Source organism: Drosophila santomea, chromosome X, assembly GCF_016746245.2.
Source record: "Drosophila santomea strain STO CAGO 1482 chromosome X, Prin_Dsan_1.1, whole genome shotgun sequence".
NCBI lineage: Eukaryota > Metazoa > Arthropoda > Insecta > Diptera > Drosophilidae > Drosophila > Drosophila santomea.
The window spans coordinates 12,210,079-12,220,971 of record NC_053021.2 but is presented as its reverse complement, the minus strand read 5'-3'; the positions used below and the strand labels follow the sequence as shown (position 1 = coordinate 12,220,971).

General features: G+C 42.2%; 2 protein-coding genes across 2 annotated transcripts; one reads left to right on the top strand and one right to left on the bottom strand.

Annotated features, from left to right (window-relative positions):
* LOC120456876 (nucleoside diphosphate-linked moiety X motif 8) lies at positions 1–1,216 on the top strand. Its single transcript, XM_039643972.2, has 2 exons — positions 1–383; positions 436–1,216. Exons 1-2 carry the CDS (start codon positions 94–96, stop codon positions 998–1,000), a joined length of 855 nt encoding a protein of 284 aa, XP_039499906.1. The 5' UTR covers positions 1–93; the 3' UTR covers positions 1,001–1,216.
* A 582-nt stretch (positions 1,217–1,798) lies between these two features.
* Positions 1,799–10,557, bottom strand: LOC120456877 (chloride intracellular channel exc-4). The gene is made up of 4 exons (XM_039643975.2): positions 10,179–10,557; positions 2,754–3,263; positions 2,217–2,327; positions 1,799–2,154 (listed from the first exon to the last, which is right to left on the bottom strand). The coding sequence occupies exons 1-4, from the start codon at positions 10,263–10,265 to the stop codon at positions 2,077–2,079; spliced, it is 786 nt and encodes a 261-aa protein (XP_039499909.1). The 5' UTR covers positions 10,266–10,557; the 3' UTR covers positions 1,799–2,076.
* Between the last annotated feature and the right edge of the window lie 336 nt (positions 10,558–10,893).

The following is a 10,893-nucleotide window of genomic DNA, read 5'->3' as shown; positions in this document are numbered from 1 at the left end:
TTTGGTTTTTGTCCAATTCCAAAGTTCGTTTCGTTCGCATTTGTTTACATCATTGCACTGCGTCCGATTTTCGGTATTCCGCACCCAAAAATCATGTCCCTGATCGCCCAGGCGAGTCGCACAGTGCCGCAGCTCCTGTTGCACTTGAACCGCCATCTGGGCACCACCTCTTGTTCAAGCGCCGCATCCGCCACGTTGTCGGAGCCGCCGGATGTCAGCCAGTTGATCAATCCCGCCCAGCTCCTCGGACCGGAATCGCAGCGCAGGTGCATGGAGAAGATGCGCAGCCTGCCGGCATTTCCGCGACCCAAGGCGCTGACGCCCAGTCGCCGGGAGAAGGAGACGTCCGCGGTTCTTATCGCCCTCTGCCAGGAGCGGGAGACGTGAGTATAGCAGTCATCCAGGAATCGTTGCTACATCGTTTTGCGCTTTCAGAAATGAAATATCCCTACTGTACACCCGACGATCGCGGCACCTGCGCAGCCATAGCTTTCAGATCTCCTTTCCGGGCGGAAGGCGCGATGATCACGACACCAGCTACGTGGACTGTGCGCTGCGCGAGACAGAGGAGGAGATCGGCCTGCCCGGCCACCGCATCCAGGTGTGGGGCGAGGCCAAGCAGCTACAACTGCCGAGGACCTCGTCCATTGTGCCAGTGGTGGGCGTGGTGCCCGACTTTAGCCTCTCCGAGCTGCGTCTCAACTGGGAGGAGGTGGAGGAGGCGTTCACTGTGCCACTCCATTCGCTGATGCTACCAAAGGCCACCAGGCACACACAGTTTCGCAGCGGCTACAGCGGCCCCGTATTTGTAGTGGACCATTATCGCATCTGGGGCATCACCGGCTACCTCACGCACCTCTTCCTGCACTGCCTGCTGCCCCCCAGTTTGCTGCCCGATTGCCTCAAGACGAACATCAAGTTCATCCGGCCCTTTAAACTGCCGCCGAGGCTGCCGCATCATCGTGAGCACTCCGCCGCGGATCCCTCTATGCGCACCTGACGTGACAGCCGCCATCCGCGATCCGCCGACCGTAATCCTACTCAGGCTAGCACCCATGTGGTACTGTGATTGGGCCAAATGTGCCCAGCATGCCTTTGCTTCGCTAGAACAAAGCAATTGGCCAATTCTGATGGTGTTCATTGTTTTTAATTGTTAATTGTTAATTATCAGCAAGATTTATAATAAAACTGTTGACCATTATGTTGAACTCAACAAGGAGCTGATGTTTTAGTTGGAAGATGTCAAGTTTATCCCAAAATATTTCCAGAATTATTATAACATAGTAACTTTTATCATGAAATTTACTGTGTTAAATAAAAGGCAATATCTGTCTTTTTGTGTTTTTTATTTGTAATTTTCACTTAAATACAAAAAATACTCTTCATTTCCTCCTATAATTTTCTTCTTTTTTTTTGTTTTGTTTTTCTTGTTATGATAAAATAAAATATTTAAATAAAAATTAAAAGCGAACAAAATGGCAAACTTTCGCCAGGGAGCAAAAAAAAAAATCAAAATCATAAATTTGCAAATGAAAAAAAAAAGTTTGTCTTCGAATACAACAAAAAGCTCCATGCTGAGTAAAAAATCTAAAATAAAATAAACATTTTGAAAGGAACGGGAAGCGGTCCTTCAGGCGATCAATACATTTTAATTGACAGCGAGCTACGTAATATATTCATGCGTTTGCCTGGACATCTGTATGTCAAACACAAATGTTTCAATATTAATTAAGCAAACAAACATGCAGGCGGGCCAAGTAAGTCAAAGCCTTCTCGATTAATTGTGGCTGGTGTTTTGTTTTGTTTTAAATGGGGTTTAAATTAAGCATAGCTGAAGAAAGGCAACGCGGCTGCTTAAAGAACACTTGTTGTTATGCTTGTTATGTACTCGTTATATATAGTAGGTATATATATATATATATATATATAATATATGCATGGGTAGTTATATCCGTTAAGTATACATCTATGTATAGTCCTCAGAGTTGCTGCTGTTGTAAAGTTGTCAAAAATATTGTGGTTTGCTGGTATACTACTAGTTGATGTGTGGCTGCATGGCTCTGCTCCATAGGAAACCTACTCCGAAATATCAATTGGAATGTATGTGGTAAACGTGGGCGTCTCCAGCTCCTCGTGCTTCTTCATTTTGAGACTCTGGCAAATGGCAAGAGAGAGAATTTCAGTTGGAGCCCAGTTGATAAGACACAATTACGCACCTGTTGCAGCTTGTAGTGATTGATAATGTCCTGGTCGGCCGGGCACGATTGTGTGAAGGCGTCCAGCTGGTACATGTGATACATGTAGCGCCACAGTGCCGTCAAGTGTGTCTGCAAGGAGTCGGATAGTGGAAACGGTGAGTCATTGATGTCTGGTCAGCTTATTCAATCGATTCTGGGGCTGATGGCTTTAATTGGACTTCGAACGGTAGCAATGAAATTGATTTAAAACCCGTTTATGGCTAGTGACTGCAGCACAGTACCAATCGCAATCAAAGTTATACAATGTAATTGCCTTAGCAATACAGCCTATATAGCAATACAACTCATCAGATTCATTCTGGCGGCATTAAATCATTTTGGCCAACAGTCACAAAGTCAATATTTGTACCATGCTTTCCATTCGCAAATAAAGACTTTATCAACAAAAGTGGTCATGCCTAATCTACTCGCTAATCAGATAATATACAGTATTATTTGCATAACGAAAGAGTTTCTCCTTCTGTGGTGTAGGATACCCTGTAACCGAATGCTTACCGGGATTTCAAAGTCGACGAAGTACTTGCCCGCCACACGGATGTGCTGCAGGCGCGGCATCAGCTCACAGTCGAAGCAGCACATGGTGTCGCCGGTAAGGAAACGCGTGTTGCGCGCGGACAGATGATCGTTGATCTTGCGCAGATGCGAGAGCAGGGCGTTGTTCTTGGCCTCGTCCTTCTTCACCAGCATCAGCTTCAACTTGACGTACAGGTTCTCAATCAGGGTGGCCACCTCCTTGTCCTGCACGAACAGATTGTAGCCGCCCGGTATGTTCTTCATGATGTGACGCTCGATCTTCTCGTTCTCCAGAATGGCCAGTCCATTGTCAATGAGGATGGGCGGGTGTGTGGCCTCGAAATTGGTGCGGAAATCTGGCGGCGGCTTCTGCATATCCACCGTCGTCACCTTCAGGCTGATCGTCTTCAGCTCGGCCAGCAGATACAGATCCATGAAGTACTCCTGGCAGAACAAACAGGCGCCCTTCCGCCTGCCATCGATGGTTGAGGCCTGCGAATCGAAGCGGAAAATAACCAAATTAGTGCTTCAAATTCAAATTGTAGGAAACAAGCGTTTTATTTTATCAATTTCGAGTGTCTGCAGCTAAATATGTTTACTTGGCCATTTCGATAAGTTGGGTATGTGTATTCGGCGATACCATCAAGTGTTAATGTGGGTCACATTCCGGGGACTGGGCATTTTTCCAGCGATTGGACATTGCCTCCTGTCCACTTAATGGACACATAATGGCACATCGCGTGCCGGCAATTACTGATAAATAAATCGAACACAAATTTAACGAAATAAGACAACATAGTTTTCCATTATGATCATGTGACATCATCATCATTATCATCATCATAACCATAAACGTTCTGCGTTCTTTACCAGCTCATTGTGGCGTGATGAGCCATCGAGGTTTGTTTGCTGGCATAATTTTTGGGGACCGGAAGCGATCTAAACTCAAGACGGACGCCAAACGTCGAGTGGACGTCGTCGACACTAGCCAAGCCAGCCGAGAATTCTGCATCGCTGCACTGCCAAGGCCAGTGGCGGATAGGCAGATATGTAGATACATTTTGTAGCTACACAGATAGAAAGATAAATAGTGAGAGCTGGCAAACGGTGGCTAGGCAATGCCAGCGCCACAGGCTACAGTGAGTATTGGCTAGTTGGATCCAGGCCTGTGCATCTGCATTCCAGCAATATCAGCTGAAGATAACGCAAGTACTTGCAGATTAAGAATATTTTGCACGTGATTTATATGCATTTATTTAAAGCTTCCAGTGGTTTTAGAGCAAAACCAAAGCCGGAAATACTACATCTTATTATAATATAGTGATATAAAGTGGAATTAAATTGTGTCTTCTGATTGCAAAAATTATACTTATTATTATTAAGTTGGCACATTTTTGGCACTCCATCTTTGCAGATCCGCGTAGCCGGTATCCACTGTAGATCGATGGCATTGCTGCAGCTGAGAAGCAGCTAAAGCCAAACACATCACACAAATGATGACGATGATGTCATCAGGCGTGCGGTGTGTGAAGTTTACTTGTTGATTGCCGTTGCCAGCCTTTTTTATTTGCTGTCCATATATATACATATTTATGTACATATATATTTTGTTGTTGCTTTTCCATTTCTGTTGCCGTTTCTGCTGGCGTCGACAGCCGGCTTAACTTCAAATAGGCCCCAACGCCAGGCAATCAATGTGCGTTTATATGGCACTGTGCATATTTGTATTCGTTAGATAAGTTAGCCTGCACTGCTGTTTTCACAGCACAGAAACTATGAATACACATTCGGCAATTCACAAAAAAAAAAATAGAAAAAGAATAAGCCAATCTACTGACTGCTCAAGAACAAGGTTTGCCGAGAAGCTTGGCATTCTCCAAAACTCCATTGCGAATCCACAAAAACTATGTTTCAGTTTTCCTAGTGTGAATATGTGATAAGTATCTATGAGTATGTGGGTATCTCTATTTTTATATACCTACATGGCTATGGTGGTTACGGTTCAACACTTGCCAAATACACATTAGGAATTAGTGACAAATATGATAACGAGTGTCGTACGCAATTATCCCCAGTTAACTTCAGTTTGTGAATTCAATTTTACGCACCAATTGCAGGCAATTAAAATATTATTTCGAATGCGAAGTTAATTAGCATTGCCCTGTGTGTTAATGGCTTAATAACCAAACCCAGCCAAACCACAGCGAATCCAACCCATCCCATTTTCCAGCCCACATGCTCGCACAACATAATCAACTATGGAAGGCAAAAAAAAAACACAACTAAACAACTAAAAAAAACTACAATGATTGTGTGGGAGCGGTGTTCGTATAATTTTGTATCTTTTTTCCGCCGCGGTGCTTAAACGGTTCATTTGTATTCTTTCACACATTATTAACTGTGCACGTTCGTTTACCTGGTCTACGCACATCCATCCATAGCCATTCCACAAATTCCCAGCTGACCCGGATTACTTTCAGTCAGTCGTATTCGTTACGCTCGCATTTGTATCATATAATTTCTTGGCCCGCATATTGTTGACTCGAATTTTTTAGCCCGCTTTTTTGCCCGCAATAATTGCTGGCCATACATTCTTTAGTTGCTCTAAGCAGACAAGTAGGAAATTGTTAAATATAGCTTTTTGTTTCGGTATTGCTAATAATATCGCATTTCAATAGTTTTGCCATCACTGACAAGCGAGTAGTTGGCAATATGAGTTGCACAAATTGGAAATGGGAATTGCAAAACGCGAGACTAAGACGTGTGGCAACGTCGAAAGGTCAGGCGAAGTCAGTCAGGCAATCATCTCGAGGTACAGATACAGATACAGATACAGATACAAAGCATATGGAAAAACTATGGATACAGATAGAGATACAGATAGAGATACAAATACAAATACAGATACATTGACGGCGCTTGCAATTGACGTTTTCAAAATAGCAAATGACGAGAGAAGGCAAGCCAAAAAGCGGTAAGCAAATGTCAGGTGCCATTCACGTATGCATCTAGGAGCATTCCAGGAAATGCATCCAGAAGCATTGAAGGGAATGCATCCAGCAGCACATTCCCTGTGTGCTAGTAAAAGTGGTTGCTTAAACAACTGTTTAATATTTCAAACTCTTAATTTGTAAGCCCTATTATTTCATATGCAATTGTACGCCGCACATCTACACACGCATAGATACATATATATAGGCACTCAACATCTTCGATTTGTTTTCCTTTTAATTGTAAATTCGTGGCGCGATAAGATAGAGGCGGAAAAGTTAAGTAAAGTCAAATAGAATGAAATTTGTACGACCAGAAATCGTAAATGTAAACGAAAATGAAATTGCTGGAAATAGTGGATCCTCCCCCAGTTTTATTTTTATTTATTATTTTTTTTTTTTGGCTGTTTGTTCTTTTCGCTGGTTTGAATGGGTTGTTTTATTTTCGGAACCGGTTCGCTGGCAGCTGCAGCGCAATAATTTAATTTTAATCATGACGCCGATGATGATGTTGGGGGCAGATGTCAGCCTTGAGAAAAGCTTTCTTTGCACTCGAATTCGATTCGATTCTCGTATCCCGAGTTCTATTGCGGCACATGAACACACAGATACAGATACATGCCATATCTTATCAAAAGTCGGGCGGCGGAAGTTATCGCCGCAGTTCGCTGATGATGATGGGGCCTGATGAAGTAATAGCCAAAATAATAGAAATTTAATCAGGGCAAGTGGCCGCATGGGCAGGTGAAGTCAGCCGGCCACAATCTTGGGCCACAAATTTTTTAATGGGCTAATGGGTTTTGCCATGCAAACGTTTGACACCCAATATCAAGGTATACTCAAGAATTATGTTTAAATCTTAAATGAAACGTAAGCTATGACTATTAAGTATCATATTACATTTAGAAGAAGTAATATTCCATTCAATAATATTTGTTAACTTATTGCCAGAACAGAAAGAAATACGTTGGGCAAGTAAAAGTCATAAATAATATGCGATGTGAGTTACGAAAGGAAGTTGTAAACCCTAAGATAAGCAACAAATACAAAAAAAAAGGAACACTGATTGTTAGTTAGAACGAATGCACTTCAGTTGTCGAGTAAGGTGGGGAAAAATTGTGGGGGCGGGAAATTGGAAAAGTGGGCGGAGGATGTCAAACCTTTGCGTGTTTTTCACACAGCAATGCACACACACACACACACATGGAGAGCACGTGGGGGCGTGAATAAAACAGCAAATCAAACGACTCAACTGTCACTTTTGCGCAAAAACACACACCATAAAAAGGTAAGGAAGACACGTACAGTGGTACTTAGATAAAGTGAACTTCCCTACAAAAACACATTATTTTATTCGAATTTATCAGCGCTTTAAAATGGTTTTCTGACAGCCAATTTCAGGCATGTCTATTACTCATTTTAACAGCAATATATAGAAAAATCAAATAAAAAAGAATTTGGCAAAGCATTATGAGTTCTCAAAAACCTTGTCATATTGAATGCCCACTTACTTATTTTCAGTGTCAGGCAAAAAAGAGCAGTGTATTAATGTGCAGCTTTTCATCTCGACTCTTTGCTGCCGTTGAAGTGACAACAAAGAAGCGCATTTTCCTCAACTCAGCACAACTGAAGCCCCAAACAATCGCTTGGCGTTCAGATGCAACAAAAGGCGCTAATTTAGCTCAAGTTTGCATGAGATTTATCCTTGGGCGAAAGGTTGCCCCATAGAAGGCCATTGTGTGACAAAAGTTATGGCATAATAAACTTGTAACATGCACCATAAACCTTATTTTATAATGTTCTACTTTGCTGACACATTTGATGGATGATTTTTAAATCCCAAATATATAATTTTGTAAGTTGTAAACTATTTTTTTCTAGTGCATTGAATCGCCTTTTGTTTTGATCGGCGCTTTGTTTTGATTCGATTCGATGGCATGGCCAATTTCTGGAAATCTCGCGTGGGCGATGACTCGAGGGTAAGGCATTGGCTTTGGCCAGGCATGTTTTCCAAGCCGAAACAGAAACTGAAACCAAAACCAAAACCAAAGACAAAACCCAAACCGAACTTGGAGCCGGAGCCAAAGCCAAAGCCAAGTCAAGGAGGCGGAAAAGCGCGCACGAGAAAAACCTGTTTAGCGTTCAATGATTGTTTTGTTTTGCAGCAAACGAAGAAACAAGAAAACACATTTGTATTTGTTTGTTGCCTGCACGCGCGGAACAGAGAGGCATGCCACGATCCCCAGCTATATAGCTGGATCCCCACCACCACTGCCACACTCGCTCCTCTTGAACTCCACAACTCCACAACTGCAAACAACAGCAACAATACAGCTTTCCTCGGCTGCAGCAAATTGAACTTTCACTTTTTCGCTGGGAAATGGCTATGGCTATGGAAATGGAAATGGAAACGTGGGCCTTGTATGGAGTGCGTTGTTATTCCGGAGTTATGTCAAAGATGCTTCTGTCACTCTTCTCGTAAAGCTAAACTGTTGCTTTCAGCTTGGCCAAAAATCCAGGCAAAAAATAAGTAAAAGAAATGGAAACAGGTGCTCCCCAAGCACTTTCTCCCACGAAAACAGGAAAAGGGAGCGGGTGCCATGGATCATTGGTTTTTAAAGGGGAAGTGGGGAAATGGGATGGGTTTCGAAAGTGTTAGGACAAAACTTGGTTCATACGACATGATGAGAATATGGGTACTAATTTTAGCCATTGCATATCGTCGTAATGCGGTTTATTTTGGAAACATAACTGGTTCCGAAAACTTATTTGAAGTACATGATGGCTCATGTCATTTGTTTTGTTTTTCGGTTTTTTTGGTTTTTGTTTTTCGTTTTCGGGAATCGAATGGTATAACATGGTATTGTACTGTTTTGGGTTTAGGCAATGGGAATGTGAATGGAAAGGTGGGGGGAATTACTCATGGGCAGACGACTCGAGGTGCGGCCGCCATTTGCGTGGGCTGGATGAGTGGCCAAGTTGAGTCGCGTCGAGTTGAGTTTGCCAATAGAATCAACAACAGCAGGGCTCCACCAAAGTGTTCCGAAAACAATTACAATTACTTCGGCAAACAGTGGGAACCAACAAAAAATCAAGTTAAGTGGAGTCATGCTTGACTTACAATTGCGGGAAAAAAGATAGATTGTGGCCTATAAAAGCCAAGCGAAGGGTTCGTAATCTTCAACCTTCTCTGACTCATTTTGCAATAATAGCAACCTTAAGAAAGATTCCAATGAACAATTGTTTTTATCACAAGTTATTTTCCCCATTGCAGAACAAAACTGATAAGAGAAGCGTTGTAATCGAGAAGATGTCTTGAAAGTATTGGAAAAAATTGAACAAGTTCTTGTTATCAATAATTTGCAATACATAAAGAAATACAGCACACTTTGAGACACTAAATATGAAGCAATCTCCAGTTAAGATAAGTTCCATGATTTACGTTCACTGAAGGAATCTTCTTCTGAATGCTATTACCTTGACCGCAAGTGTGCAGGGTGCTAGCTTTTTGATTTCTTCGATTCTTTGGAGGAGCATGACGTATGCGTCAAGAAATTTAGAAATCACTAAAAGATAAAAAAAAACGTCTAGTTCACACAGACACAGGCATAGATACATGCTGGTGGATGCGAAGAGGGGCGGTGCGGGGGGCTTAGGAGAACTTGAAAGAAGAAGGAGCATTTGTTGAGCAATTGGCGCAATGAAATGTGATTAAAGTTTATAGCAGATAAGAACCGCAGAAATATGTTACGTTCCACAAAATTCAGACTTGGCACACAAAGAAATATCTTTATACCTTGTGACATGTATTCCGAATATGAAAAAGATATTTTATATTAATATCTTGTTATTAATCTAAAATCGGTGGATATAGAGTATGGCACCAAACAAGTGTTTAAGAATATGTTGTAAAAGATAAATTAGACTTCAAGAATTTTTGATGTTCTATAATGATAATAATGGAGTTCTTAAAATCATATGTAAGTTTATCAACAATTTCGTTCTGTGCAGATGTGCCTGAATGCATGTGTGAGTGTGTGTGTAGTGTGCGACAGGGAGAAAAGGAGAAAAGGAGAAAACCGGTTTTGGCGATGCTTAGGAACCGCAAGGCGCAAGGGGCGCGACGCGGAGGGGGGTGCTAAACGTATTCTGTTCGTTTTAACCAAATGTGACACACTGCAAAGTGCCAAAACGGGAAGAAGAAGAGGAAGACGAAGAACAAACGGAGGGGTAGAAGCCGAAGAGAGGGGGAGGTGGTGGAGGAGGGGGAGGGACAAACGGCAGTTCGCGTTTTCCCAGTCGCTTCTTGTTTTTGCCTTTGTTTGCCTTTGCTTCTGCTTCTGCTTTTGCCTTAGCTGCATTTTCACTGCGCACGGAGCGAAATGGAAAACTGCAGCGGTATGCAAATGTCGCTCACCTTTATGATCAATTCTATCTCGGGCACATCGAATTTGCTGGTGCCGTTCGTCTCCTGGCTCTGCTGCGATTCCACTTCGGCCGACATTGCGATATTGTTTGTTGTATTGCTTATTCTCGATATCTGATCAGATCGAAGAGTTTTATCCGCGTGACGAGGTGCGTGCGTGTTCGTTTCCTTTTCGCTTTTGTTGTGCTAATTTTCTTTGCCAATACACACACTCACGTACACAAGCCGTAACACACACAAGTAGCACAGTCACACACACACAGAGACGGAGGGAAGAAGAAGCTCGCCTCGCAGTGTTAAAAAAAATTATGCCGTTCTGTTCTACGATTTGCGCGCTGCTAAAGTCTATTCACGATTGAATTGGTGAGCCGCTGAATAAACCAATCTGCACTGTGCGAAATACCCTAACGCCTGCTGTTCAGGGCTGCCAGACGGTTTTACATTTTGGCCGGCCAAAAATACCAAAGCTGTTATTAACAGTTTTTTTTAACATTTCAATAACATGAACCAACGATACTTATTTCCTATATTGAATGATATTTTCTCGTATCAAATCAACTTTTATATATTGAGAAATAGTTCCAAAGTACGCTATCCATATTAACTGTACCACTCGTAGACATTATTATAGTTATTTAATTTTATAAAAGATGTTAAATTTAATGGTCGAACAAAAATACCATCCACTGAAAAATATATGTGGCGC

Bases quoted from the DNA above. Each gene is read 5' to 3' on its own strand.
- LOC120456876 (XM_039643972.2), top strand. From the start codon at position 94: ATGTCCCTGATCGCCCAGGCGAGTCGCACAGTGCCGCAGCTCCTGTTG. The intron at 384-435 runs GTGAGTATAGCA...TTGCGCTTTCAG, and splicing joins CTCTGCCAGGAGCGGGAGAC to AAATGAAATATCCCTACTGT.
- LOC120456877 (XM_039643975.2), bottom strand. From the start codon at position 10,265: ATGTCGGCCGAAGTGGAATCGCAGCAGAGCCAGGAGACGAACGGCACC. The intron at 3,264-10,178 runs GTGAGCGACATT...TTCGATTCGCAG, and splicing joins AGATAGAATTGATCATAAAG to GCCTCAACCATCGATGGCAG. The intron at 2,155-2,216 runs GTGCGTAATTGT...GCCATTTGCCAG, and splicing joins ATCACTACAAGCTGCAACAG to AGTCTCAAAATGAAGAAGCA.